The sequence below is a fragment of the Plasmodium knowlesi genome, assembly GCF_000006355.2.
Source record: "Plasmodium knowlesi strain H genome assembly, chromosome: 10".
Classification (NCBI taxonomy): Eukaryota; Apicomplexa; class Aconoidasida; order Haemosporida; family Plasmodiidae; genus Plasmodium; species Plasmodium knowlesi.
Genome location: NC_011911.2, coordinates 1,222,193 through 1,250,015, shown reverse-complemented (window position 1 = coordinate 1,250,015; position 27,823 = coordinate 1,222,193). Strand labels below are relative to the sequence as shown.

Sequence of the window (27,823 nt, the reverse complement as noted above, 5' to 3'; positions counted from 1 at the left end):
AGGAGATTAATGTTTGTACATGTCTTTTTTAATTAACTTACGGATAAAAAGTTTAAAATTTTTTTTTAAAGAAATCATTGGGTGGTCGATTGGCCATGCACCTGCAGCCCTTCAAACCGGTTGTGTGGAAGATTTCCTCCGTTTCGCTTAGGGAGAAGTAAAAAAGGGTGATAACACAGTGCATCCGCTCTGTAGGAAACGGCGCAGAAGACATCTTACGAATCGGTCTGAGTGACCAAATTAGGAATCCTCCTCGGTGGAATCCTTGCTCCCCTTGGCAGACGACTTCCCTCCTCCGGGTTCGCCACCTTTTGAGGCCTCCTCCCTCTTGCGCCTGTTCTTTCCTAAAATCTTCTTCTTGTAATTTAGGACATTGCGGCCAAATTTGAGTTCGTTCTTTACATTCAGAAGGTCGTGAGCGGAGTCTTTGCTTCTCGACCTTTCCTGTGGTGACATTCCAGGAGAGGTATCGTGAGAAGCCTTATCGCCCCCCCCGGGGGAGAACAATCTCTTGATGGAGTCACTCTTCTTGCTAAGGACACCTTTCCGTTCGGAACCTTTTAAATTTTTTTCCCGTTCGATTTGTTCAAACATATCTTTGTACAGGACTGGCAACCATTCCATAGGATACGCCGAACTGAAGTCTCGTATTTCTTCCATATCGATATTTTTCTTCTTCATTATTTCATCACGTTGAGCCTCCCTCTTTCGTAAATACTCATTTAGTTGCTTTTCGTACACTTCCTTATGAGTAGCGTTTTCTCCCTGTTCCCACATGCCTACTTCACATATTTTGCGGATGACCCTGGGCTTCTGTACAGTGGAATAATAAATCATTCTTAAGTGTGCCAATTCCTTTTCACTGTATTTCTTGCATTTATATATGTATTCATGTAGGCGTAGAAACTCTTTCATTATTTCTTGGCTCTTCTTCTCCTTGGTGTCAATAAGGTTCGTGTGCTTCCTTATGATGAGAGCAGCTTTCGTAAGATCCTTCTCCTTTACATACTTGTGAAACAGTTCGTTCACTCTTTTTTTTTCCTTGGGGTCATATTTTATTGGTTCATTTAGACAAGGGGTAAGTTTCTCTGGATCTAATGTCATTTTTGCATTCCTGTAAATTTTCCTCTCTTCGTTCCTCTTCACGCTTTCGTGTTTTCTAAATGCCTCGAATAGTTTGTTTGCCTTCATGCTAATTATTTTCGTGTATAGCATTTGTACCTTTTGCAATTTTATGTTCATTGGGTATTTATCAAATCTCTGTATCAGGTCCTTGTACTTGGTGGTCGACTCAATAATTTTGTAGTCGTATGACATGTGTCTGTATTTCCGCTCATAATTCGTGTCTCGCCCGTCATCATAGATTCCTTCCTCCTGCCTAACATCGCTACTATCATCTGCCATGTTGTTTTCTTCCCCCACGGGTTGCGCGGCGAGGAAATCCCGTTCCAATGCCTGACAGTACTCATCTAACTCATTATATTTATATTTAAAATTCAAAAAATCTATGTTCTTGTCATTGGAATATTGAAATATATAGGTTTTCAGAAGCTTGGAGAGTATGAAGTCCACATTATCCTCCGTGGGGTAAACATAATTCAGGTGATTGAAAAAGATATAAGGAAAGCTATTTAGCATTTGAAATGACTCCTCCCTCGTTAGAACGTTTCTGTTTTCATTTAACACTCGGTGACATGTATTTATGTCATCGTGGTAAAGGAAAAAGTAAAACTGTTTCTTCAAGACATCGCGATTATATATTTGTCCATACAAATCATCTATGGCCCGTATGTCTATTTCTTTTTTACTTCTCAACCTCGTTTTGTAATTGATGTATGTTACGTTGAACTTGCGCAGGATATCCTCATAATCTGTACTATACTCCTTCGGGAAGAGCTTCCTATCCACTGTGATCACTGGCATTTTGGCTCCTAGTCTGAAAAATATACATCTGTGTCCTCTCATTTCTCGAGTCAAACCCATACCCCTACTTCGATACACTCTACCCGTGATGCTCATTTCACTTCTCTTTTGGGTCCACCTCGGAATCATCTCCGAATGATTGCTGACCCACAGGTATGATGAGGAACCCCCCTCTGGGTATTCACTAAAAAAAAGGGACATCTCCCTCTGGCTAGTAGGGTTATTTTCCCGGGTGAAGTCCACCCTGTGGTGCAAATTCTTCCTCTTCTTCCATCGAACAGTACATCTGATGAATCCTTCTTTCGCTCTTCTAATACGTAATGGAGAGTCGGCCCCCCTTTCCGACGTGCCTAGCTTCAACAATTTCGCCTTCTCCCTTGCAAACACCCCGTCAACCCTTTCGCTAATTAGCCCTGTCCCGCACATGCAGAACAACAGAGTGAGCACTCCGCGAACTCCCATGTTTATGACCTACTACTCGGGGACACTCAAAAGGCGTAAGGACACACAGATTAAAGTGAATGCTCCACCCCCCCCCAACCGAGCAGAGTGAGCACTTCCTTCGGTTGCCATTCAGGGGATGAAGTTGATGAAGAAAAAGCAGAAGGGGGGAAGGGTTTCAAAATATAATGACTTCATCTCCCGCACCATTCGTATCTGCTACTTCCCATAATTCGCTATCAAGTCGGAGTTCACAAATAACTCCTTGGGAAGGAGCACGGGGGCAACTTTACAAGAACGCGTCGATGTTGCAAAAAAAAAAAAAAAAAAAAAAAAAAAAAAAATTTACCAAACGTGTATTTTCTCTGCCTCGGTATATGCACCCCCCTACCGCTACCGTCAACATGTTTGCACAGCGCAGTAGAGTTAACACTAACACCAGTGTACTTTTTCCTATCCTCCCCAAGATGTGCGAAGTGCGGTGGCAACATGCGGTATGGTATCCCTAGTAGCTATACTCCCCTGTGTCACTTTCCCCCCCCCCCGGATCGGGGCACATATAGCCAAGTGGAGGGGCACCTTTAATGGACAGTTGTAAGGAGGGATTTTTTCAGGCCATTCATCGGCGCTATGGTAATTACGTTGATGAAAAGCGTAGTCCAATAAACGGGGTGGTTAATTTCCTCCTAAAGAGTGCACCCCTGAGAGAAGCCAATGCGGCACATCCACCACTCACACGGCAGAGGTATTACACACACGGGGTCGATGGCAAACCAACTACTAACGCAGGACAATGCGCAGAGATGAAGGGAGCAGGGGCCAGGTGTGAACGTGAAGTGGAAAAGCCCATCAAAAACGGGTGCCTTAAAATGGAGTTTCAAAAATGGGGGTTTTAAAAATGGGGTTTTTTAAAATGGGGTTTTGGGATGGGGAGTTTTGGGATGGGGAGTTTTGGGATGGGGAGTTTTGGGATGGGGAGTTTTGGAATGGGGAGTTTTAAAAAGGAGGGAGAATCTTTGGGCGTTTCTTATTTTCAAATTTCACCACGCCCCCGGGGGGTCTGTCCGTTCCCCAATTTTTACTCCTGGCTACTAGGGGGAAGTTACCGCCATGAGTAAAAAAAAAAAAAAAAAAAAAATTCTATTAAAGCGTTAAGTTCGGGGTGCAAACGTATGATGAGATATCCTGGAGGCACTCCCGCATTGACAAAAGGTAATGGGCGAGAAAAATCACTTCACATGTGGGTGGTTTTCCCACATAATAATGAGGTACATCGTTCGGCTGTGTGAAAGTTACAGCCAATAAGACATATGAATGGGGGGATATAGGGAATTTCTTCCCTTTTTGATGACTACGGCAATTTGACTACGTGCGCAATAGGAAGGAGGGGAGCCCACGAAGGGGAAAACTTATTCACAGCCCGCGTATGATTCACTCCTTCTGGCTTCGTGTCTTCTCATTTATAATAATGATCTGGAGAAAGTTCTACCTACTCAGGAGGTGAACTCTGCTCGGTATTTGCGGAAGAGGGCACCCAATTTTTGGTCATCGGGGGCACTGAGGAGGGAGCGCACAATATTCTTGTACTTAATAATTTTGCAGAATTCATCCGTTACGTTCTCAAAGAGGGTAGATTTCTCGTGTGCTAAGTCGATAATTTCTTTGGGGAGTCCAGCCAACTTAGCAATGTGAATACCAAAGGACTTTGGACAAACTCCCTTAATAAATTTATAGAGGAAAATAATTTTTTCCTGTTGATCATCTATACTTAGGCTCATGTGATAGTTTGAGATATTGTTGTTGTGTTTGACTTCCTCGACTAGGAGATGGTAATGTGTGGAGAATATGCACCTGCATTTTACGACATCCGAAATTTGTTCCAACGTCGAAAGAGCAATAGCCGTGCCATCAAAGGAAGAGGTTCCTCTACCCAGTTCGTCCAGAATGGCTAAACTGTATTTTGTGCTTTGCTTTAACATGTTCGAAATATCTTCCAACTCCACGAGGAAGGTACTTTTCCCTTCGAACAGATTATCACTAGATCCTAGTCGTGTGAAAATTTTATCAACTACAGTCAACTCACAGTAGGTAGATGGAACGAAGGCTCCTATCTGTGCTAGAATAACCGATATCGCCGTTTGCCTTAGCAGGGTGCTTTTTCCACCCATGTTGGGACCCGTCAGGAGCAACGTTGACTGATTCTCCTGTTTGCAACCCATGTATATGTTGTTAGAGATGAAATTGGGCATGAGCGTGGCCACCACGGGGTGAATATTATTTTCGAGGATGAGAAAGGGTTCGTTCCCATGGCTATCCGCGCTGCGCCCCATTACACTTACGGTGCTCTTGTTCCTTTGGTTGATCTCTCCAGTGTCGTCGTTGCCGTTCTCGTCGTTGCCGTTCTCGACGTTTCCGTCCTCGTCGTTTCCGTCCTCGATGCTTCCGTCTTCGACGTTTACGTTCGGGCGCATCGGGTGCAGAATGGGGCGTGTGAGCACGAATGATGTATTGAGCGCCACGAAGGCAAAGGCCTGCAGACAGTCTAGCTCGGATACCAGTCTGCATGCAGATACGTATTTCTCATAATGAGCATAGAACAAGTGAAATATTTTCTTAAAGAACGGATAAATGGCATCCTTCTTTTCCTGAACTATATCCTCCAACATTTCAACGCATTGTTTTATTTCGTCATTTTGAAAACGAATGAATCCTTTCTTAGCTGACGTTATTTCTACATCCTTTAAAAAAACTTTTGGAACATTCTCCGGGCACTCCACCTCGTACTTATATTTCGCATGCACATATTTCAGTGAAGAAATTTTCATCTTTTTTTTCATACTTGTTAAAATATTGTTGAGTTCAATTTCCACTTCCCTCTCTTTTTTATTAATCTGATCAATGGCTTCATCACACCCTTCCGCCGGTTTGTACTCCTTATCCCCATCGAATTCGATTTTTTTTAAAAACTCTGTGGTTATCTGTTCTATATGTGGGTAATTCCCTTGTATATTTTTCACTAAACTTCTCCTATCTGGGGTGTTACTTATTTCAAAAAGCCTCTTTGGCAATTCCTCTTCGTCTTTTTCAATACTGTTAATTTCGATAAGCATACTTCCTATTTCTTTGAAGGCGTTTAGGAATGTCATAAATTCTTTCAACTTGGTATTGACTATGTTGTCGAAGAAAACAGCTCCCCTTTCGCTCTGAGAAGCTTGTATACAAATTTTATTCAACAGTCTCTCTATGTCGGGTAGCTTCTTTAGTTTCAATCTGATTAGTGATAAAATATGTTCATTCTTTTTTAAAAAATCTACAACGTCTAGTCGCTCATTTATCTTTGTACAATCCAGTAGTGGGCTACAGATCCAACGCCTCATATTTCTCGCTCCAAAATTAGTGCATGTTTTGTTCACGTAATCAAAAAGAGAGTTTTTTGTTTCCCCTGATTGAGTCTCCAATATTTCCAAATGTTTCAATGCAGTTGCATCTAGAACCATATAATTCTCCCTCTTAAAAAGATCATAATGTTCGATTTTGCAAAAACGAAAAATTTTCTTGTCCAATAAAAGTGATCTTAGATAAACAATGAACCCCCCAAATGCACAAATCACACTATTCTGTTCTTTATGCATTTCTAAACTTGGGGGAATGGTTTCAAAATATTTCCTTATTTCATCTAGAGAAGCAATTATATTCGGAAAGGAACTCACACCTGTGAGCTCTGGTTCAGCCGGAATATTTTTAAAAATAGACAACACCTCCTTATTGATATTTTTCGAAGCGTATAAAATTTCCGCCGGACATAGTTGCGCCAATATTGTTCTCAGTTCGATACGTGACTCATCATCGTTACAGTACCCTACAGCGATGTAGGATGTCGCAATGTCGCTTACGACGAATCCAAAATTGCATTTGCTCCTGATTGAACGCTCACTCTGAGATGAAGAACCTGGCAGACTTCCTACGCCTCCATTACAAATACCCACCACTCCATCATCTAAATCTTCCACATCATCAAAATGAAAACAGATCAAGTACCTCGTCTCTGAACTGAGCATATTATCATGAAGAATAGTCCCCTTTGTGTAAATTTCATTAATTTCTCTCTTAATAGCTTTATCCTTCGGACCACAGGTTTCTTTATTACGTTGTTCCAATTCCTTTGGTGTCTCCATCTGTTCAATTACAACCACCTTGTGCCCACTGTTTATAACCTTCTTCGCATACAAATGTAGGGATTGTTCTGGAAATCCCAAGTGAGGCTTCTGTTCTCCACCCATCCAATTCAATCCACATATGGTATGCATCAAACAAGCATCGATATAAAATATTTCATAAAATCTCCCCATTTTAAAAAATATTATTTTGTCAAAATTTTTCGATTTTATTTTCCAAAACTGTTGCATTCCTGGAGTGTAGTGAGCTTGTTTGTACTCCACTGCCCATGGATGATCTTGTGGGGGGGTCCAAATAGTTGAGCTATCATAGTCTGCATTGTCTGGGGTCCTTAAGTTCAAATCACGAATATATTGTGGCTGAACCCATTTTGGAAATTCAAAGGTATTGCAATACAGGAAGTATTGTTCTATGTACAGCCTGAATTTATCATTTGACAAACATATTGGCATGCTTAGGAATTTGTTCCTTAATGTATCCAATTCCTGAGACTTCTTTCCATCTTCTCCCTTTCGACGGTTGATATTCATAATCTCCTTTGAACTTTTCTCGTTCGTGAATAGTGTTTCTTCCGTCTTGATACACTTATTCGCCTCATAAACCAGATTGCTTAACTTCCCATCCACCCCAACCCCTTCACTTCCTGGGGCTATCTTCCTTTTGGGATGCTTTCCATTATCTTGACTTACCTCGTTAGATCCGTCGTATACATCCTCACTTGATGAATCCATTATAATCTTTCTCTTCTTCCTCACGATGATGTCTTCATCGGTGCTCAACTCCTCGTTGTTTTCTCCATATACCTTGTCATAGCTCTCCTTCATTTTGATTTCGTTCTTTCCCACGAAACTTTTAACCGCGTTTGTGTTGACATCTTCATTATCATCGGAGAATAAATCCGATTTGGAGAATCCAGTGTTGCATCCATTTTGCTTATCTTCACTTGGGTCCTTCGCTACAGTGGAACCCGTTTCGGAACTTCGCTCTACTTCGTTTCCCCCCTCCTCCTTCATCTCAACATTGGCTGCAAATTTGTCCATCGTACTCATCGCCGCGTTCAGTTCCTTTCCACCATTCTTATCTGCATCGATTTTGCTTTCTTTGGGCACCTCCCCCCCTGCGCCAGTCACCTTCTTTCCTTTGACATCCTGTGTCTTGAAGAAACTCAGAATTGACGCCTGTTTCCTGTTTACAGGCCCGGAAGAGTTGGACTTGCTGAAATCGGCCATGTTTGTGTGTGTGAATGTCGTTGAGGGTGGCGCTGGGGGCAACGGGAAATAATAGAAGCTCTCTCCGTGCCTCGATTCACTACTTCGCCCCGTTTCGGGTAGCATCTACTCTTTCCCTACTTCAGATACAGTGCGCATTGATTCTCCACGTGGAGAACGGACGCGCTAAATCAAGTCCGTCACTCCGCAAAGAACAATACAACCCACGATGTAAGCAACAAAAACGTCTTCGCGTTGCAAAAAAAAAAAAAAAAAAAAAAAACTATTTTGCACACTCTTACGTTAAAAAAAAAAAAAAACTCATTCTTTATAAAGTATCTCCGGGAGTCCCCATTGAGATCATCAGATCATCACCTTTGTTCATTACTTAGCACATATACATGTGCATCAGCGTAGTAATGAATTATCTAACTGGGCCAATTGAAAGAAAAAAAAAAAAAAAAAATCCTCTTGATCATCCAGTGCGTAAGGGCTTCTCTTCCCTCCGTGCACATGCACATATGTGTATTTTTTTTTTTTTTTTTTTTTTTTTTTTGTGAGGAGAGGATTCATGCTCATGTCTAACAGTGTAAGGTGCAATCATGCATACAAACATACATAGTACTTATTCAGGATGGTCATGTAAGATGAGTCTTTCATCTCTTTTTATTTTCGGCTTCACAAATGATGGGTTAAAATGAACGTATGCCTTATACCAACTTGTACTTACACTGTTAACAATTCTGTTGGCTATCCCAGAGGAGGGGGGGCTGGGGTTATAAAAATATATATATATTTCTTTTTTTTTTTTTTTTTTTTTTGCTCTCTTTAAATGTGCTTAAGTTGAAGGGAACTTGTCAGCCCATTTGCGTTCACACAGCCCTACGCTTTATGGCAGACGAATACATGCTAGTCACGCAACGTATCCCCCTGATTGATGAATTCGTCGTTCTGTTGTGAGAAAAAAAAAAATAAAAAAAAATAATAACAATATCATTAGTGTGTGGCAAAAATACAGTTTATTCTTCACGCACAAGATTGAGAATTCAAATTTATGCGCGTATGCATGTGTATGGCCTGGGTAGATACAGCAGAAGGGCTTCGAACCGGGAAGAGAAGGCACGATGGAGTTGGCAATATGCGGGCCCATAAGGTGGCAACGATGCTACGGTAAACGGTTATATAGCCAACGATGCCTCTTTTTAGCTTCCTTTTTGCCTCTCTCCAACTAAGGAAATTCAACTGAAGGTGCAATTTCAGTGCGTCGCAATCTGCTGTAACCTGGGGTCACATTAAAAACACCTCTCCCATGGTTATCAAAAAAAAAGGGGCGCTTCTTTCCCTATCCTTTGCGATCATTTCTCACCTCTGTGTGCTTCGTGTGTAACCTTTTGGAGACCGCTCACGCGAGAACGAATAAAAAAAAAAGAAAAAAAGAAAAAATAGTAACATCATGGCTGATAAAGCAAGAAGAGGCCTCTCCCACCTCCTCCAACGGTTCGTGACCAACGCGACAAGTTTAAAAAATAAAAAAATTCCGCATGTTCACCCTACACATTATACACAATAAAAATTACCAGGCCTGCCTGGCAATACGACCATAAGCCTACCAATGCATGGGCTATATGAGGGGGGAAATTCAACCTCCCATCGGTACCCTTCCAGAAAAAAAATTTTTTTTTTCGAGTTAATGGTGCACCATTAGAAGTTCTCGTCGACCCCCAAAAATGAAGCAAAACGAAAAATGGGCAATCCCTTTAACCCAAGATAGATTTACAAAAAAGAATTTTCACTCAAATTGTTCTGTTATATATTAAAGGCGAATCTGCATGCCCTTCTTTGCTTATTTGTAGTAGGAGTCGCTTTGCCCACCCGTCAGGGGCATCACCAAACGGGGACACATAAGCACAGTTTAGCGTACTTGTTGATAGTTAAAAAAGGAGAGAAAAAAAAAAAAAAAAAAAAAATGCCCCTATAAATTTATAAAAAACGGGGAAAGCAATTATAGGCTCTTCTTTACCGTGGCTCTTAAGTGACTATCCGAATTGGAATTAGCCCCACAGTTGTAGAATCGGTTGTCCTCATGTTTGCTTGCGGCCGGCGTGCTCGTGGGTCCATATTAACAGTTGCGCCTGATGTAGCATCCTACGTACACGCCTACCCCTCCGCGGAACTTGGACTCACCTTTGCAAAGACGGTTAAGTGAACTGTGCAGGATCATTTCAAGGGTTGCCAATCAACCTAACCGCAAAAACAGCCATTAGGAAAGATCAATTAAAAACCATCTGGGGAGATGGCCACCATCATGTCAATGGAATTTCCCTCGTCAGACGAGGAAGATGAGAATTACGACGTCGAGGCGGAACTGCAGAAGGAGCTAGAGGAAGGAGACCTGTCAGACGAAGTAAAGGAGGAGCTGCAAGCAGACGGTAAGGAACTAATAACCAACGTGGGGAAGGCGAAGAAAAATAAAAGGAAAAATGAAAGCAACCCCAAAATGATCAAAAGCATTATAAAAAACTCAATCATAAAGGAAAAAATCGAAAAAACATACAACGACATTAACAGGGAGTATGAGCAGCTGTACAAACACGAACAGTCAGTTAGCGATGAAGACTTCCTCTTACAATTCCACAAAAAGTATCCTCAGGAAGAAAAAAATTACAACACCACGCAGAAGCTTTACGACCATTTGAATAAATACTCCCCAGCGTTTGCAGCAAATGATGTCTCCACCCAAATGGACATAAAGGCATTCAAGGAGAAGTGCCGCAACAAACAGTATAACAACGACATTTCAAGTGTGGTAAAAAATGCGCTGGAAAACTTTTACGAAAATAACTCTGTACAAGTGGAAAAAAAATACATGTACGCAGGGAAAGTATACACGATCCAAAAGAAAATTGACAAGACGTCATCCTCATATAAGCGCTATCTCAGGATGAAGGATAAAATGAACATAGGAGGAAATTTCGCAAACATTGATCAGCTCGTTCAGAGCATAGAAGAAAATAAACAGATCAACACAGTGGATAAGTCCACTGAAGATTGGGCCTACTATAAAATGGCCAACTCCATCGATGAGGAAAAGTTGAAAGCAGGGCAAAATTATTTGGAAAATAAAATTTTTAGTGAAAATGTAGAAAGGAAGGTGTATGAAAATAATATTAAGAAGCGGTCCCCTTGACGGGATGCAACTGTTTGTCTACCCATATGTGTGCGCTTTTGTGTGCTTATATGTTTGTGTGTACTTGTTTGTTTTTTTCTGTTTTTTTTGTTTTTTTGCTTTTTTTTTTTTTCCGTTTTTTGTTTTTTTTTCTTTTTTCTTTTTTGTGTTATGGGGGAAGTAAGTATCCCCGTGAATTCCTCCCGAGACTGCGTTCCTCTGCGTCTTCCCTTTTTTGGTTGGTTAGTAGAGCGGAGAATAAATTCATCGGAGAGGCAGTTACCTCGGCAAGTACACGACCGTTGAAGAGGGGAGAGAAACAACGGGAAAAAAGGAACCCATAAGCTGCAAGGGGAATCCCAACATAGGAGTTGCCCCTACATTGACTTACACACTCGATCTGATGCAAAATGTTGAAACCCACTTAAAAAAAAAAAAAAAAAAAAGAATAATAAAAAGTAAAAATGTATCAAAGGTGGAAATGTTAATTACGGTTAACTACAAGAAAATAGGGTGGAGGGAGAGAAGACGGCACGCACAACAGGGAGATACATAAAAAGGTGCGTGTTACATTTATCAATAGGGAGATGTTCACATGGATGGATATGCAGTTCCTCCAAATAGGCGCATAATGGGTTTCTTACTGTCCTGCAGAACTAGGCAAACCTGCAAAACCAGGCAAGGCCTCCGCCCCTGCAGGGCGTGTCGCACCCCTGGCACAGTAGACGGTGGAGGATCTTCGAGCTGCGCCACGTGGAGGGGTGCTACGGCCAAACAAACATCAGTGCGCTAGTCGACAAAACAAACCAGGAACATAAACAAGGGCGGGGAGAAGCATCATCACGCACAGTTCGGTTGCCGCACCTCGTGTCACCCCCTCCGTTGGTGAACCTTGTGTCCCTTGTGCATTTTCTTAATTTCCTGCTGTAGGTACGAGACACGTTCCGGGTTCGCGCAGGTTCTTTCATCGTGCCTGCGATAAACCTTCCTACTGCGTTTGTCCCTCTTCCTTATGCATGGCCGTATTGGCAATGTCAGCACAAAGATGGTGCACCGATAAGCAACCGACAAGCAGAAGTAACTCCACATGAACAAGCACATACTCACCCTTTTCGATAGCTTAATCAAGATGAACAGGAAATAAAAAAATAAATACAAGTGAATAATATTTACCGCCATAAAGAAAATAAGCAAAATCAACTGATCTTCCAAACGGGGAGAAATAATTCCTTGCAATTCTGGGTTTATAGAATTTAGCTTCACCACTAGGATTTCAGAATTGTTGTGTAGTTTATGCAAGAAGTGGTCCCAATTAATGTTCATGTATTTATTTCTCATCGATTGCGTCATCTTCGGGTAGAGATTTCGACTGACGGGGTACACCACTTTTTGGAGGAACAACCGTCTTGCCATAAAGGCAAAGTTTGCAACCTTCCCTTTAATCAACTGTACATACGCACTCAATGATGAATTTTCATAAAAACTTAAAAGTCGAATTATCCAATCACATTCGCTGATGAAGGCCTTGTATTCATGCAGTTTCTCCATTGTATGTTTTCCATAAAGCTTGAGATGTGTCACCAGGGCATCCTTATGGAGAACTATCTGGGATAGGAACCTAGACATGTTAGTCTGTTCGAACCCTATTATATAAAATGTCTTGTAGATTTTTAATACCTTCATGAAATAACTTTGCACCATAGGAAATGAAATTAAGTAGTCGCTGTCCTTGTCCTCCTTGTTACTTCTACCAGCACCTCCGTAACTTTCCATCTTTAATTTCAACTCCATCTCTTCTAGTGTCCTTTCTAGCTTCAGTACCTTATCCCTCAGCTCTGCTGCTTCCTTTTCCTTCCTACTTACATTTTGCTCGTATTCCCTGCCTATATCTTTTATTTTCTCATAACACTTGTCTTCGTTTTCCCTGCAAACATACAGGTGTTTTTCTCTATCACTTACCTGTGTTCTGCACTGGCTGAGGTTTATCCCGCTATTATGGGTACACTCCTTTAGGTTCTTCTGCGCAATCTGAGCTGCCATCAGCGTTTCCCTCTTCTTCTCTTCACATTTGTCAGCGAGCTCCTTAGCCTTTTGTACGTCTTCCTTGGCTTTCTTCAGTTCCTCCTCGCCTATCCCCTTTCCTCCATTTGGGACATCCCTCTCCACATTGATTGTTTTACCACTTATGTTCTTCCCGTGGATGAGTACTTCGATGCCTTCCCCTTGCGCTGTTTCAACTGCTCCCACAGCCTCATCTTCCTCCGATAGGCATGTAACCGAATGAAGGGCACACGCTACGAGGAGGATAAAAACAGCTCTGCATAATTTCATCTTTTAACTGTAGCTTTCTGCCTGCCCCCTGTCCTTCCTACGTTGTAGCAAGAGCTCAGACTTGGCGCGAACGATTCTTTTGTTTTTATTTTACATCCGTTGAGCCAAGCACTTTCGCCGTCCTCCGAGCTTGAGTATTTCGCGCGCTTTGCCTTTTCTCTGTTTTCCCTTTTAACACTTTTGCCTTTACGCAGTTCTACTGTATTGCTGTGTTGCGACTTTACAGTTTTGCTGAGTTACCCTTTTGCTAGTTCTTCCTTATTTTCTTTTATTTTTCTTTTCTTACATAGGCCAATTCCAAGCACTTCACCACTTAGACACCGAGCATATGCACATGTGCATGCGCACGCCTTCCGATACATGTAGGCACGTATATTTGCGCACATATAGGCCTACGTAAATGCGTGCTTTTTTTTTTTTTTTTTTTTTTTTTTTTTCCCCTCTGCATGCGTAGTTATGCTTATGCCTACAAAACGGAAAATGGGGAAATTAACAGACCACTACGGTAAGAGGCAAATAATTTTCATACGAAACATAGGCGCTTCACTCACCTGCTGGAATGGCCTCCCTCATTGCCTAAAATCGATCACACCAAATGGTACAGACGTTGGTAAGTGAGTGCATATTAATTGTACAGGAAAAATGAAAGGTACTACGTCCATTATAGTTTTGTTGACATAGCTGTAGGCACAACATAAAATGGAACAGAGGGTCGAAGCGCAAGTATTCACCCTGAACGTTTGAAATGAAATATGTGTTTTATTCGGAGGGACAATTACCTTTATCAGAAACTCGAGACATTTCCATTTTCACCACAGTTGATATTTTTTTTGATTATTTATCTGCCAAGGGAGGTGACTTATTTTTTTTTTTTTTTCCTTTTCCATCACACATGTATTGTTTAATCCTCTGGGGTCCAACATTTCCGAGGAATGATATAATACAGAGGAGATAAAGGACTGGAGTCCCACGACAGAGTTTTAAAAAAGGGGCACTTATGTCGTGAGGTTAACCAAACGGGCGAATCCTCCTGGCTAGGCCACTTAAATCATGTGGAAAATCCCCCTTACGCGTTACACACACACACACACACACATAGACTACACATGCCATTCTGTGAGCACTTGATTGACTCTACATAACTTTTACTATCCTTTTTTTTTTTTTCACTCTTTTTTAACATAGTGGGAACAGGGAGGCATATGTGATATGGTTAAAATCAAATGAAAATTTAAAAAAAAAAAAAAAAAAATGCTTAAAAGAAGAATAATAAAACTTATAAAAATTGAAAAGATCACTGAAACTGTGCAGCACTGTTCTTGGTGACATACGCAGAGATATGCTAAAATGCATGATGTTAAATTTAAAATGCGTGTGTATAGGGAAGGATGATTTGTGCGATCGTCTGTTTAGATGCAATTCAGTCAGACGGACCATCAACATTTTCCGCGTGGGGCAAATGCGAAAATGTCTTGCACGCATCCAGGTGGTCCAAGTAATTCGACCCATCCATTTATTTCTTATTTCACCACTTTATTATTTTATTTATTTTTTTTTTTTTTATGGCTCCATTTAGCTTCTGCGAAATATTATTTACATAAAGAGCCAACGATGTCATTACAATGAAGATACAATGCCGCCATGTAGGAAAGCCGGCCCTCCTCCTTGACTTTCCCATCGCTACTAATTCCCCCCCCAAAAAAAAAGAAGAAAAACATTAAAACAAATTTCCTCCTGTCTGCTGCACCATGGCGTCAATGACATCTCCATCTTCAATGCCCAATTGGTCTGGTGTATTCTCTCCGTGAATTCTATCTCCATCATATAAAAAGCGGACTGCGGGAAAGGGTGGAATGGGAAAAAAAAAAAAAATTCGTTGTCGCGTAAAGCATGAAAGAGGGAGAATAACTTACGATTACATCATGCACACTGTTAAGCAGATATACTGCAGAAAAATACACAATGGGCTTATACTTAGAGCGTTATTCTTAAAAAAGTATCAGAAATGGAGTGAGGGGTAGAAAACATACCTGCCTCCATGGACTGACCCAGACGATTGCAATACACCTCCATCAGTTTCTCCAACTTGGTTTTCCTTTTTATTTTAAAAAAAACTTCGGCGCCATCAGGAGATCTAACCTTCACTTGTATATGCTCCCCTTGGGTGCTGGTCGCTCCACTGGTGTTGTTCGCTGCTGATGATTCGTCCGCCATGCTGCTAGTATTATGGCGAGAGTGTGTATGTTTTTTTTTTTTTTTTTTGTGTACTGGTGTGTGGTTTTGCCAAAAGGCTCCTTTACAACGTACTCCTCTTTGCAGGGGAATTGGGTCTACACATCCGTGGAAATGTGCCTACGGTGAAGCTTCTCCTATGCACGCTAGGCCTACTGGTATGTGTGTTTTTTTTGGGGTGGGGGAGGGGGAGATGGTTGTGTGATTGTTCCTGATTTGCAATGCATTAAGGGGAGGCGGAAGATGTCAAGCGAATTCGCCCTGCTACGTATAACGGCACATACACGCATAGGTCGAACGCAGGAGATATATTTCTCGCGCTTTTCTTATGGTTTATTCCGCTCTTCTTTGGGGGATTTAAAGTGGCTATAAAATTTTCCACAGAGAAAGTGCAATTTCTGATACGTATGGGTAACTATTTATCCTCTATTTATCAATTTTGCTAAAATGAACAATTTCGGCGAAGCAATCAGGGAATGAATATAAAAAGGGGAATGGAAACAAAAACAAAAAAAGGAAAAAAAGAAAAAAGAAAAAAAAAAAAAAAAAAAAAAAAAAAAAAAAGGAAAAAAGAATGCAATCAGGCAAGCACTAAATATGCATATACAGAGCGCGAGGATTATTTGAGAGAATGCCGACCGAGTGGACGGTTCATGAGAGCTTCATCAAAATTCTGGCTAAGCGGGAGGAAGGTTCAACCCGAATATGGGGTGGGGAAGGAGATGCTAGTGGGGAGTGCGCGCTACACAGAAATAAATCGAAAAAGGGCCTGCCCGCTGCTTTCGATGAATGGATGAAAAGTGGGGGAAAAAAGAAAAAAAAAAAACGAATACATTAGTACGTAATACATACATAATACGTTCGTACATATGTGCATACATTAACAGTCAAACGTGCGCAGTTAGCAAATGCCAGCATGCGTACTGCTAAGCTGGCGAGGCTACCTTTCTGACTTGCAGCGGAAACGCCCATCAAACTATAAGGAAATGAAAAAAAAAAAAAAAAAAAAAAAAAAAAAAAACATCCCAGTGAGTCCACTAGGAGAATTATTATACGCTGTGCGAACACTTAAACGGAGGGCGACCCCTGCATATTTCACATTCTTTTGTTTTAACTATTTTTGCCTTTTACCTTTATTGCAATTTTCCTATGTCATTACAGAAACGTTACTCCTTTTCTTCTTTCTTTTTTTTTCCACTTCGATTAGCAGATCAAAGGTGGGAAAAGAGTTACATAAAAAATGCAGTCCAATTTTTTTTACACGTCGAGAATTTATTATCCTGTGAGAAGTCACCTTCGTTCAATGGTTCATTTGGAGGGATGTCTTTCTTTCATTCGTCCTTTCATTCTTCCTTTCATTCCTCCTTTCATTCATTTTTTTTTTTCCCCCCCCTCACATTTGCACACACAAATGCGTTGTTATTTGAGAAAGTGCAGTGGTACGTGGTGGGGGGTGAAATTGCAAAAGGGAGAGTACGTTAAACTTACCAACCCGTCTACAACTCCCCTGTTCAGTTCATTAAAACCTTTCTTAACTGGAATGATTGATAATCATCCCTGGTTGATGAAATTATATTTTTATTATGCTCCTGCTTGTTAAGCAGGGATGGATAAAAAAAGAAGGAAAAAAAAAAAAAAGCTTCAATTTTGTACTTACTTATGTAACGTGCACAAAAAAAAAAAAAAAAAAAAAAAATATATATATTGAGGGCACACCGCACACATACGATGTCTTACTAATATGACAGTTCGGTTGTCGTTTGCCTCCTGTGGTGTCACTCCCTCCGTCAACATGAGCTACATTCTCTTCACTCACCCGTGCAGCCCGTTCGCCCAGGAAAATGTCACCGTTTCCAATTTTATACATACACGTAGGAAATATTAACCCCCCCCCCTAAGGAGTTCTCTCACAAAATAGGTGGTAGGAGAAATTGTCCATTTGTCCACTGTATATTTGTCATCTCTTAAGTCGTCCGGCTCGCCTCCCGCTCGATCTGAAAAAAGGGAAAGGAGCAAAAGTGCACAATTGGTTGTAAGCCTTCGTGTACATGATCATATCAATCTCTACCACATCGTACGCTTATTCACACACACTAAAAAAAAAAAATAATAATAAAAAAAGCATTACACTTTCGTGCGTTTGCAAGTACTGATCCTTAAGGTTGGACAATTTGTCTATCAATTTTTTTCGGAGTTCCTGTAATGGGGGAAGAGGTGTAGAAATAGGAAATGATGAGACAGCTACCTAGGCTTGTTATCACACTCATCCTTATGATCACATTTCTGTTCATTCTTCGGAAGAACCCAGTTTTTCTTTTTTCTTCTTCTTTTTTTTTTTTTTTTTTTTTTTCTCCTACCACCAAGTGAGGACTGTGCTTGTCGTACTGGGCCATCTCCTCGTTAAGTTCGTTTTTGAGCACTTCTCGTGGTTTTTTGATGAAACTGCATGGGGGGGAAAAAGCATATTAACGGTTGTTTGTGTGTTGGTGTAGCGGTGTAGACGGGTTCCATTGAAGAGATTCCTCACACAATGTCTCCTTTCACCGTAGGGGCCAATACACGGTGCGTATTCTCCACATTTCCTTGCACCTACATTTTGGACACCTTCCTGAAGCACTCCTGCTGTTCCGTGGTGTTGTCGATCTGAAGGAGGGGATGAAACGGGAATGTTGAGATGGGTCTCTTTCGGGGGAATCACTCCAGGGTAGGAAATGCTCCGTAGCCAATCCTTTGGGAACACTCTTCTGCGCGCCTACCGTCTCCATGGACGCCTCACACTTCTTCCTGAAGTACTGCTCACTGGCCAGGATGCCCTTCAGCCGGTTGTTCTGTTGCAACGTTATTTCAATCATCTTCGATATTTCCTTCAACTGTGGGAGAGTTGGAAAGGTGGCGATTTAGCCAGTTGGTGAGTTAACCGGTTATCCGATTAGCAGTTGATCAGGTCACCAATGGAGCGTCGTTGAACTCTCGTTGGTAAAAGCGTTTTGCCACAGGGAACCGCACCTACACGCGCGGGTAAAGGGCCGCGAAGGAGAATATGTGTGTTGTCCGTAACCCCTCTTCCCACACCTTGAGGTGATTTTTTCCGCCTTACCCGTTTCAACAAATTCATATGATTTTCACTCATGGATGTCATTTTGCCTTCTCAAATGAAGTAAAAAAAATAATAAAAAAATAAAAAAGAAGAAAGTCTTCAAAGGATATTCCAAAAAGGGAGACTCACTTTTTTGTGTGCTAAAAGTGGGAGACTCTGTGTTCGGGAGAATTCTTTTCATCTCTCACATAGCTCATTATTTACGTTGCATAAAAAAAAAAAAAAAAAAAAAAAAAAAAAAAACGGCACTTGAGCGACCAAGCTGAGGGACAAAAATACCGTAAGAAAAAAACGCCGCGAAGGGGAATACATTTGCTATTTTATTTTTTCTTTTGTTTATTTTATTTTTTATTTTTTTTTTTTTATTTTATTATATTTTTTTTTTTTTATTGTGAATTTATTGGATCACTCGTTGATCTTCCATTTGCGCGTTTTTTTGTTGGGCGCTCAAGCGGGTTCCCCTCTTCCAGAACTCATCACGACTTATACTTTTTGATATTTTGCCCGCTTCTTAGTGACACCCCGTTTGTTTGGAAAACGCCCCCGCAGGGACAGGATGGACGACAGCCAACGCAGCGACGTCACGTACGTCCTGCACAACTCCACCCTGTACCTCCTACTGTACGCAGTAGTGCAGCTGAGCCAATACCTCCTCCATATGGTGTGGACTAACAAGCTAGTGAAGGCGTACTTGCTCAAGTACCACCGGAAAATTAAAAAATCCTACTGCCAGTACACAAAGTCACCAGAGTACCAAGACATTACGAACAAAATAGAAAATGTCAAAAAAAAAATAAAAAAATACAAAAAACTTATAGAAGCAAATAAAAAATCAAACAAAAATATGAATGAATACGACTTGTTAATATTGAATGGAAAATATACGAGGAAGGTTTTGAAGGAAGAGAAAAATATGAATGATTTGAAAAATTTATTGGAGCAGGAAACCCAAGGGGATTACTTGTTCCACACATGTGATGTCATTTCATCCTTCGTCACCTCCACCAGTGCATTTGTCAATATCGTCCGAACACAGATAACGGTAGGTTGGCGCGGCAACCATGGGGGTAGGAAGGCGTGGCCGACACAGGGAGAGTTCCCTCCCCACAGACTTTGCTGTTCAAGCGCAGTTCAGAAATGGAAAAAGCACCACTCTTCGCCATTTCGCCACCGCACCATTTGGACACCCCCTTTATTACGCCAATTAATCATTTAACTATTTAATCATTTAACCATTTAACCATTTAGACATTTAACTTTTTAACCATTTAACCATTTAACCATTTGATCCATTTAAACTATTTAACCATTTAGACATTTAACTTTTTAACCTTTTAACCATTTTGAAACCCCCCCCCATTTTTCAGGTCGCCCTGCTGTTCCTCTCCCTAAAGTATCTCTCCTGCAAGAACGCCCATGTGCCGTACGTACCAGCCGAGACAGATCTATGGTTCGGAGAGCACTTCAGAGTCGTTTCCACAGGTAGGGTGCATTTTCCGCACCGCATTTGTTGTCCCAAGGCGATGTAGGAAAGGGGAAAAAAAGAAAACCAATTCTTCGCCTCTACCCCTAGCACATCCCACGTGGAGCATTTCCAACTGCTCCGCACTGCAGACTGAACGGAATGATTTACTCCCTCTACCCTTTTTTTTTTTTTTTTTTTTTTTTTATCTTTCCTTTCCGCCCCCCAGAACCATGCGCCCAAAACCTGATCAATTTGCTCTACGGGTATAACACCGCCCACCTGGTCTTCCTCACACTGCGGCAAAACATCTCCAGTTTGTTTGTGAAATCAGAGGCAAAGTTAAAAACGGCTTAATTATGGGTAGAGTTATCCCCGTGGGGAGAAAAGTAGCTGTGCAAATGAACATAGAAGACATACCATTGTGCACTTATGAAAAGGCACATGATGGAACGCGTGTGTATCGATAAAAACAAAAAATCGAACACGCACAAATAAGATGAATGTGTACTGTGGAAGGACCAAGGGGGGTTTCCCTTTAGGAGATCCCCTTTTGCATACGTCATTTGATCCTTTTTTATTTTTTTTGGTGATTTTTTTTTTTTTTTTTTCGTAAAAACTTCTTTCCTTCTTGGAAAAAACAACAACGGGAACGTGTATATGCACGTGTGCATGCACAAGTACATGTAAATGTACAGTATTGGCTGATTCATCCGTATTGTCACGTGTTGGAAGTATCACAGAAGTTGGCCCTGCCGGCTGAATATCCTCCTAAGCTAACTCCAAATTCTGGTTCTCCTTCTGGTGTTCCATTCCCTGCAATTTGATGGAAAAACGTAGGTGGTAAGTGAATACTATGGACTAGGTGCAAAAAAGGATTGCATTACATGCGGAGATCAACTACTCAGCGGTAACTGTTTTGGCGTGGAGAGCGCACCACTGGGATATTATTATTTTATTATTATTTTATTATTATTTTATTTTTTTTTCTCCTGACGCGATGCCTCACCTGTATGTCCCTAATCGAATTAACATCTGCTGAGAACTTCTGACCCATCTCCTGCATGTCCTTCTTAATAAGTTCCTCCTGGTCAAAGGTACCCTTCACAAGAGAGAAATCCACATCCTCCCTCTCTTGTTCATTCATGAGTTCGCTAAGCACACCTTCAAATTGGGTATTTCTTAAAAGAGCAGGATTTTTCTTAATGTAATTTAAAGACAAGTTTATTTTTTTATCCGATATCTCCTTAATCCTGTTCTTGTAAAATCTCATTTTTCTTGCCTCCTTTATTTTATCTATTTGTTTCATAGCGTTGATTGTTTTTATATATAAATCTCGATCGTACTTTACTGGCTCACTCCTCATTCTTTCAAATTCGAACGTTTTGTCCGTGTTCAGCTCCTTATTCCTTTCCTTTCTGTAGACCTTGGTCCATTTCACTTTCCGCGGGTTGTGTTTAGCCTTAAAGTGCTTGTGACATTTGCTCCGGCAGAAGCGGAATATGTTCGCGTCGTTTCGGATGAAGAATATCCCGTGGCCTATTTGGGGAGGGGAGAGAAAGAAAAGGAAAAAAAGGCATATAAAGGAAAACGCATAGCAATATAGCACATATGCAAATAGGCGTCATCGTAGGGATGCTATATCCGTGGTGATGTCGTCACTGTGTGAGGAGGTTACTCCATTCGATAATTATTACCCGGGTAGATATTCCCCGAGCAGTACCAACACTTCTCTATTCGCATGGTTGGCCACAGCAGAGGAAAATAGGCAATTAAAGGAGGTTTTTGTATAGGGGGGAAGGCGAAGAAGCCATTAAAGGGGATATAAGAAAAAGTGGCTGAGCTGGAATGCGGGGGTGAGATCCAAACGTGGGGGTCAATAATTTTATGCAATTGTTGCTTCTTCCTCTTTTGACGATGCGCACAGGAATGATCCTCTGTACAACTGCTTTCCCTCCGTCTGTCGCTTCTACTATTTGGCTCGAGGGAAATTTTTTTGTTAACCAACTCTTGGGGTTATTTATTTATTATTTTTTTTTTTTTTTTCCGTTTGGGAGTTTTTACCGAAAAAAGGCGCTGATCTCCCACTAATGTCACTTGGCTTCTGAATTCAATCGTTGTTGCTTCATTTGGGTAATTAATTTTTTTTTTTTTTTTTTTTTTTTTTTCAATTTGGCTGAATATTCCGCTCTTAGGAATTCTTCTCTTCCGATGCAACCGGGTGTGGGTGCCACGCGCGCGTCGTTCCTGATTTGCCTACCTGTTGATCTGCCTATATGTTTATTTTTTTTACATGCCACTAATTTTTTACATGTTGATTTGTTTTTATAATATATTTTCACCGGTTCTTCACTGGTTTGCTTCCTTCACCTCTTGGGGCGATTAAAACTTGCCTCTTTTTTTTCATCACCCCACCTGCGAGAAACGCTGCTAAAATAAAACGACGCAAATATCTCGTGGACACTTACAAAAAATGCCAGAGCAAGAAAAAAATCGCCTGAACAAATTATGGAAAAAATATATTTATATTTTTTCTTTAAATTACATGTAAACAACTTCTATAGCTTTTTTACGTTACTTCTTTGCGCCAAATTATTTATCACGTTTTATTGCAGTGTTTCTCGTATTTATTATTATTATTATTATTATTTTATTATTTTTTTTTTTTTTCTTTTCCCCACTTCCCGTGTTTGGAGCGACAGATTTTCATCAAGCAAAGCGGGACCCCCCCCCTTCCGCTAGGGGCCTCCGCATCCTTCAAACCACGCAACATGCAGTGAGCAGGTTGGCCCCCCGCGGGTCGCAAAAAACCTGCATGTAAAAAAAAAAAAAAACAGTTTTCTTGGCTTACTGGTGGTTACGCCGCCTGAGCACAACCAGAAGGAAACGCGTCTCTCTCGCATACTCTCCCGTTCGTTAACCCACTGCTGCAGTCCCCCCCCCTTTTATTTCTTCATCACCTTCCCGCAATGGACGACGACGGCAATTTCGACATCGGAGACCCGAGTGCTCTCCTCCGGGATGACGACGCCAGCGAGAAGAGCTTGAAGCAATTTCTGCAGGAAAACGACATCATAGAAAAGTACGATCATGAGGGAAATACGAACGGGGTTCACTCAGACAGAGATGAAGTGTCATCTGCAAAGCAGACGAAGAATTCATTAGTACACAAAAAAATAGCTCTAAAAATTCACAACATAATAGCGTCAGCGAACCTTTCTGTAGACATTGACTTGCGTCTAGTGGCTATATCCATACGCAACGCAGAATATAATCCAAGCAAGATTAATACACTCATTGTAAGATTGAACAAACCCAAATGCACAGTTCTGATTTTCAAAAGTGGAAGACTTATGTTAACTGGTACGAAGACGAAAGCTGATGCAATTTATGGGTGTAAGAAAATCGGGAAAATAATTAAGCTTGTAACAAATGAACCCGTAAAACTGGAAGGGTTTAACATAGAGAATATTATCGCTAGTGCTGATTGTAATATGCCTATACGGTTGGAAATGTTGGCTCATGACCATAAGGATTATTGTAATTACGAGCCGGAGTTGTTTGCTGGCCTTGTGTACAGGTATAAGCCAACGTCGAAGCTCAAGTCAGTCATTCTGATTTTCGTCTCCGGCAAGATTATCATCACGGGGTGCAAATCCGTTCAGAAATTGTACACTGTATTCGACGATATTTACAACGTGCTCCTTCAGTACAGGAGTTGACATATGGGGGGGGGTTCACAGAATTAAAAAGGGGGATATATACTCCTTCTTCCCCCATCGTCCTTCATTTTTTTCACTCCTTCCATTTGTTCATTTTTCACATTTTTTTCGTATTATTTGGGGGTTCCTCCACTGATGGATCCGCAAACAGACGTATTGTTTTTGTGCCCACCCCCACCCAGGAGGGGATCTGTACCCTCCACGTACAGAGACTGCAAACTGTGGATATTAAAGAGGTTGTTAAAGTTGCTAAGCAAAGCAGAGTTTCCATCCCCTTTCATTTTTTTAATTCGAATCAAATTTCGGAGTATGAACTTCTGCCTCCTTGCTTTAATCAAAGCGGAGGTGAACCAAACGGTCCTTAATATTTTAACCCACTGCTTGGCTCTAGGCTTCACATTCAACTTTGCCAATTCAAGGTAACTGCAGAGTAACCTTTCATTTAAACGTACTAGTGAATGATGCACCTTCTTCTGTTTCATTTCGTTCAGCAGTTTAAAGCACTCCTTTATATCGCTTCCGTTCGATATGATGAGCTTTCCATGGAGAAGAATGCTGTAGGATACTTCATCCTTCAACTGGTACATGGTTAGTTCATTGTACAATTTTTCAAACTCCTTTTCGTTATTTCGTTTAAGACAGATCCAAATTTTTTTGTGTAATTTATTTTTGTATTTCTGAATTTCGTGATCCTCTTTCGATATTTCCATCAGTTCCATTCGCCCAGAGTTCGTCCTGCTGACCTGCGTGGTGTTGCCAGGTCCGTTTGGGGTTGCCACACAATCTGTTGCTGTACTTTCAGGGGATACCTTACAATCTGTTAGACTATTCGTCGGAAGGTAGGCCTTTCTTCCCGCTTCCACTTCAGGGAGGTTCACCTCCTTACCACCGCTTAACTGTTCCGCCTTTCTTTTCATCCTTGCGGACAAGTAGTACTTCTCCCCGCTTTTGTCACTGGTTGGACCGGGGCTATGCCGACTTCCTCCCTTTCTCAACTTCGCATTTGGAAAATACTTACTTATGATGTCGTTGAAATTGGATTTCTCACTTCGCACTCTCAGGGACGACGGCTTCAGCCCCCCCTCCACCCTCCTCGCGAAATTCCGCCGCCCCTGCATGAAGGCAGCGAGAGTTGCCCTGCTGTGCATGCTATACGTGGAATACAATGCAGGGTGTTTGGGATACCCTTTACGCACACTGCTCACGCGGAAGGGACACTTAAATTTGAAAAAGCGCGGACAAAACTGTTCAAATGGTCGTAATCGTTATCAAAAAAGAAAAAAAAAAAAAAAAAAAAAAAGGATATTGGAAAGTGAATACGGAATGAAAAAAAAAAAAAAAAAAAAAAAAAAAAAAAAAGGACGCCAAATGGGATGACTAGTTGCCAACCAGTTTTATATTTTCTCCCCCGCGGCGTGCCCGCCTCTCCGTCTCAGTTGCGTTCATGATCGGGGTCGAAAAACTGCAGGGAGTTTTCCAAAAGGTTGACTATAAAATTTGAGGTTCTCTCCTTCTTTTCGCTCTGGTACAGGGGGGGAGGGGAGTGCCAGAGAAGGCAACGCAAGGGGGAAATGTATGCTACGCGCGCGGAGGAGGAAGTGTATATCACGAAGGAAGGCCAAAAGTGCACACAACAACGGGGCAACAGCACAACAGTATGGACCGCCCCGATATAACCCAGAATAATGGCGCAGAACTTTTCTTTCCTTACTAAGTCATGCCTGAATCGCCTCATGGCTTTGTTCTACGAACAGTAGATGAAAAGCAGGGTTACGAGGAGCGGAAGGGTAGAAAAACGTAATTTAAAAATTTGGCCAATCCTTCGGTCCATCGTACAACGGGTAGGGGGTTCACATGTGCACCGGTTCATTAGAGCGTTCGGCCTTTTTTTTTTTTTTTTTTTTCCTTTCCCCCTTTGCGCCATTGACATGTTTTTGTAAGGCGTGCTTTGTTGCCAGGTGTTACGGTTATTCCCCTTTCGTTAACACATCGCGGAGAAAATATGCACACATGCGTTCCGAAGGATGTGTGCATATCCTTAATGGAAGAACAAAGTGATGATCCTTTTCTTTCGAGGTGCTTACCTCCTTTCTCCTGAGTTCATCTATCAGGGAAGGGGGAGAAAAAAACCACAAAAGATGGAATTTTAGGCGCACGGTGCAAAGGGCAGTCATGAAGCATTGTTTGTCTCATTCAGAAGGAAATATCTTTAAATGGGTTTGTGTAAAATATAGGAGCATATTCAGAAGGAGACGAAAACAACATGTTCATGGGACCCCAACCCAAGCATACACATCTGATCACCCTCACTTTGTACCACCTAGTGGTACACACCCCATGTAGAGCGCACTTTGGCCTCTTCATCTCCTTGGTGAACATTTTTTTTTTCCTTTTTTCATTTCGTATTCACTCTCCAATTTCCCTTTTCAACTTAACCCTCTAAGACGTCAGTGGTATTGACAGCTTCCGTTGCGAAGTTGAAAACGGTGTAGGGAGGGTCGGCTATTCCCAAGTCGGCAAGCTGCAAAAGATGACAGTAAAAAAAAAAAAAAAGAAAAAAGAAAAAAGAAAAAAAAAAAAAAAAAGAGGGGAAGAAAGAGGATATAGGTGACGAGACATGTCCAGGGGAAGAGGATAACTCTGGGAAGTTAATTTCATTGAATAAAGCGCAACTATGCACTAAAGGGGGAAGAGGTTCCATTCTGCTTCGGCTAATGTTTCAGATGGCTTTCCCCTCTTTCGAATGAATTTCTCTTTTCCCCTTTTCACCTTTGTCTCTAGAAAAAAAGAAAGTCTTCCCTGAGGAATTTCCCTGCGCGTGCCCTGGGTGGAGGAGTACCCCCTCATCAGCAGGGCCATCACACAGACGACGAGGGCGAACAAATACTTAGTCCTGCACATTTTGGCAAGTGGATTTTCCATCGCAAAAGGCATAGGGGGGGGGGGGGGGGGAGAGGTAAAAAGAAAGCAAACAAAAACAAACAAACGAACGAACAAACGGAAAAGGAACTGAAAACAAAGTGCACGCAAAGCCAGTCGAATTTTCAGGTGGCTCCACAGACTTGGATGCAGTGATACATGTGCGCATGCATATGGAATGGAACGAGCAGAAACTACGCCACATGCGTGTGAAGAGTTACGCGCGAGATATGTGACACGAGAGGATTAAATATACGAGAGGGAAAAGATGAGGCAGAACGCCATTGTTCCTATTGTTACTACAACTGCTACTATAGGGGGTGTAAAATGGAAAAGACCATTCATAAAGAGGGAAATATATACCCCCCTGCTGCGTTGCACTGAAACATACCTTTGAATACTCGCCTGTTCCAACTGTTGAGCTATAGTCACATGTAGTTACACTCCAAGGCGGGGAAATGCATCAGAACGGGGTTGCTATTTTTTTATTTTTTTATTTTTTTTTATTTTTATTTTATTTTATTTTTTTATTATATTTTTTTATTTTATTTTATTTTATTTTATTTTATTTTTTTTTTCCGATAATGAGACCACATAGGCAGGTTTCCCGCATGCGCGAGGGATTTGTTCTGGAAAGAACATACCTGTTCACTTTCGTGACATCTGCAATTTCATTTTTAATCTATTTGTGCGGTCATCGCAGGGTGTGTCTCCCCTCATATAGTGACACGTTTAGCATGGCAATTCACGTAGCACTTTGTGGAGTGCTATTTTTCCTTCGCGCTACGCAATCGCTTCATTCCTCCAATTTAAAGCTTCACCTTATCCGTTCACTTGTTCGCCGCGTGGGCAAATGTTTTTACGTTCTCTTCCTCCCCACTTTGTGGTTTCCCCTACTCGCAACCAATTCGAGGCTCCACTCGGTGTCATCTCCTTCCGCTCCCCCATGATCTGTCCACATTGGCAGTCTCCATCTGGTGGCAATACACGAACGCTTAAAAAAAAAAAAAACAAAAAACAAATTACACAGCTGGTGCAACGAAAAAACACTATGTTGATATTTCTATAAAGTGAGAATACGAGAAAAAAAAAAAAAAAAAAAAAAAAAAAAAAAAAAAAAGTTATCGCAAAGTTGGAACAACAGAG

At 41.4% G+C, this 27,823-nt stretch overlaps 11 protein-coding genes across 11 annotated transcripts; 3 read left to right on the top strand and 8 right to left on the bottom strand.

Annotated features, from left to right (window-relative positions):
• Window positions 1-240: 240 nt before the first annotated feature.
• On the bottom strand, window positions 241-2,385 carry PKNH_1028200 (conserved protein, unknown function; the record flags this gene model as incomplete). Its single annotated transcript, XM_002259727.1, has 1 exon — window positions 241-2,385. One exon carries the CDS (start codon window positions 2,383-2,385, stop codon window positions 241-243), a length of 2,145 nt encoding a protein of 714 aa, XP_002259763.1.
• Window positions 2,386-3,857: 1,472 nt separating this feature from the next.
• PKNH_1028100 (DNA mismatch repair protein MSH6, putative) lies at window positions 3,858-7,769 on the bottom strand (the record flags this gene model as incomplete). The annotated part of the gene is made up of 1 exon (XM_002259726.1): window positions 3,858-7,769. The coding sequence occupies one exon, from the start codon at window positions 7,767-7,769 to the stop codon at window positions 3,858-3,860; it is 3,912 nt and encodes a 1,303-aa protein (XP_002259762.1).
• A 2,272-nt stretch (window positions 7,770-10,041) lies between these two features.
• On the top strand, window positions 10,042-10,935 carry PKNH_1028000 (conserved protein, unknown function; the record flags this gene model as incomplete). The annotated part of the gene is made up of 1 exon (XM_002259725.1): window positions 10,042-10,935. The coding sequence occupies one exon, from the start codon at window positions 10,042-10,044 to the stop codon at window positions 10,933-10,935; it is 894 nt and encodes a 297-aa protein (XP_002259761.1).
• Window positions 10,936-11,784: 849 nt separating this feature from the next.
• Window positions 11,785-13,245, bottom strand: PKNH_1027900 (conserved Plasmodium protein, unknown function; the record flags this gene model as incomplete). The annotated part of the gene is made up of 1 exon (XM_002259724.1): window positions 11,785-13,245. One exon carries the CDS (start codon window positions 13,243-13,245, stop codon window positions 11,785-11,787), a length of 1,461 nt encoding a protein of 486 aa, XP_002259760.1.
• A 1,717-nt stretch (window positions 13,246-14,962) lies between these two features.
• On the bottom strand, window positions 14,963-15,459 carry PKNH_1027800 (small ubiquitin-related modifier, putative; the record flags this gene model as incomplete). The annotated part of the gene is made up of 2 exons (XM_002259723.1): window positions 14,963-15,081; window positions 15,276-15,459. 2 exons carry the CDS (start codon window positions 15,457-15,459, stop codon window positions 14,963-14,965), a joined length of 303 nt encoding a protein of 100 aa, XP_002259759.1.
• Window positions 15,460-17,441: 1,982 nt separating this feature from the next.
• PKNH_1027700 (mediator of RNA polymerase II transcription subunit 11, putative) lies at window positions 17,442-18,607 on the bottom strand (the record flags this gene model as incomplete). Its single annotated transcript, XM_039114111.1, has 6 exons — window positions 17,442-17,471; window positions 17,606-17,674; window positions 17,835-17,919; window positions 18,071-18,120; window positions 18,234-18,347; window positions 18,575-18,607. 6 exons carry the CDS (start codon window positions 18,605-18,607, stop codon window positions 17,442-17,444), a joined length of 381 nt encoding a protein of 126 aa, XP_038969731.1.
• A 523-nt stretch (window positions 18,608-19,130) lies between these two features.
• PKNH_1027600 (conserved Plasmodium protein, unknown function) lies at window positions 19,131-20,393 on the top strand (the record flags this gene model as incomplete). Its single annotated transcript, XM_002259721.1, has 3 exons — window positions 19,131-19,616; window positions 19,942-20,056; window positions 20,266-20,393. The coding sequence occupies 3 exons, from the start codon at window positions 19,131-19,133 to the stop codon at window positions 20,391-20,393; spliced, it is 729 nt and encodes a 242-aa protein (XP_002259757.1).
• Window positions 20,394-20,807: 414 nt separating this feature from the next.
• PKNH_1027500 (60S ribosomal subunit protein L24, putative) lies at window positions 20,808-21,779 on the bottom strand (the record flags this gene model as incomplete). Its single annotated transcript, XM_002259720.1, has 3 exons — window positions 20,808-20,852; window positions 21,046-21,575; window positions 21,734-21,779. The coding sequence occupies 3 exons, from the start codon at window positions 21,777-21,779 to the stop codon at window positions 20,808-20,810; spliced, it is 621 nt and encodes a 206-aa protein (XP_002259756.1).
• A 1,226-nt stretch (window positions 21,780-23,005) lies between these two features.
• PKNH_1027400 (TATA-box-binding protein, putative) lies at window positions 23,006-23,758 on the top strand (the record flags this gene model as incomplete). Its single annotated transcript, XM_002259719.1, has 1 exon — window positions 23,006-23,758. The coding sequence occupies one exon, from the start codon at window positions 23,006-23,008 to the stop codon at window positions 23,756-23,758; it is 753 nt and encodes a 250-aa protein (XP_002259755.1).
• Window positions 23,759-23,871: 113 nt separating this feature from the next.
• On the bottom strand, window positions 23,872-24,906 carry PKNH_1027300 (conserved protein, unknown function; the record flags this gene model as incomplete). Its single annotated transcript, XM_002259718.1, has 1 exon — window positions 23,872-24,906. One exon carries the CDS (start codon window positions 24,904-24,906, stop codon window positions 23,872-23,874), a length of 1,035 nt encoding a protein of 344 aa, XP_002259754.1.
• A 284-nt stretch (window positions 24,907-25,190) lies between these two features.
• PKNH_1027200 (conserved Plasmodium protein, unknown function) lies at window positions 25,191-26,680 on the bottom strand (the record flags this gene model as incomplete). The annotated part of the gene is made up of 5 exons (XM_002259717.1): window positions 25,191-25,280; window positions 25,470-25,502; window positions 25,843-25,862; window positions 26,195-26,279; window positions 26,528-26,680. 5 exons carry the CDS (start codon window positions 26,678-26,680, stop codon window positions 25,191-25,193), a joined length of 381 nt encoding a protein of 126 aa, XP_002259753.1.
• Window positions 26,681-27,823: the final 1,143 nt, after the last annotated feature.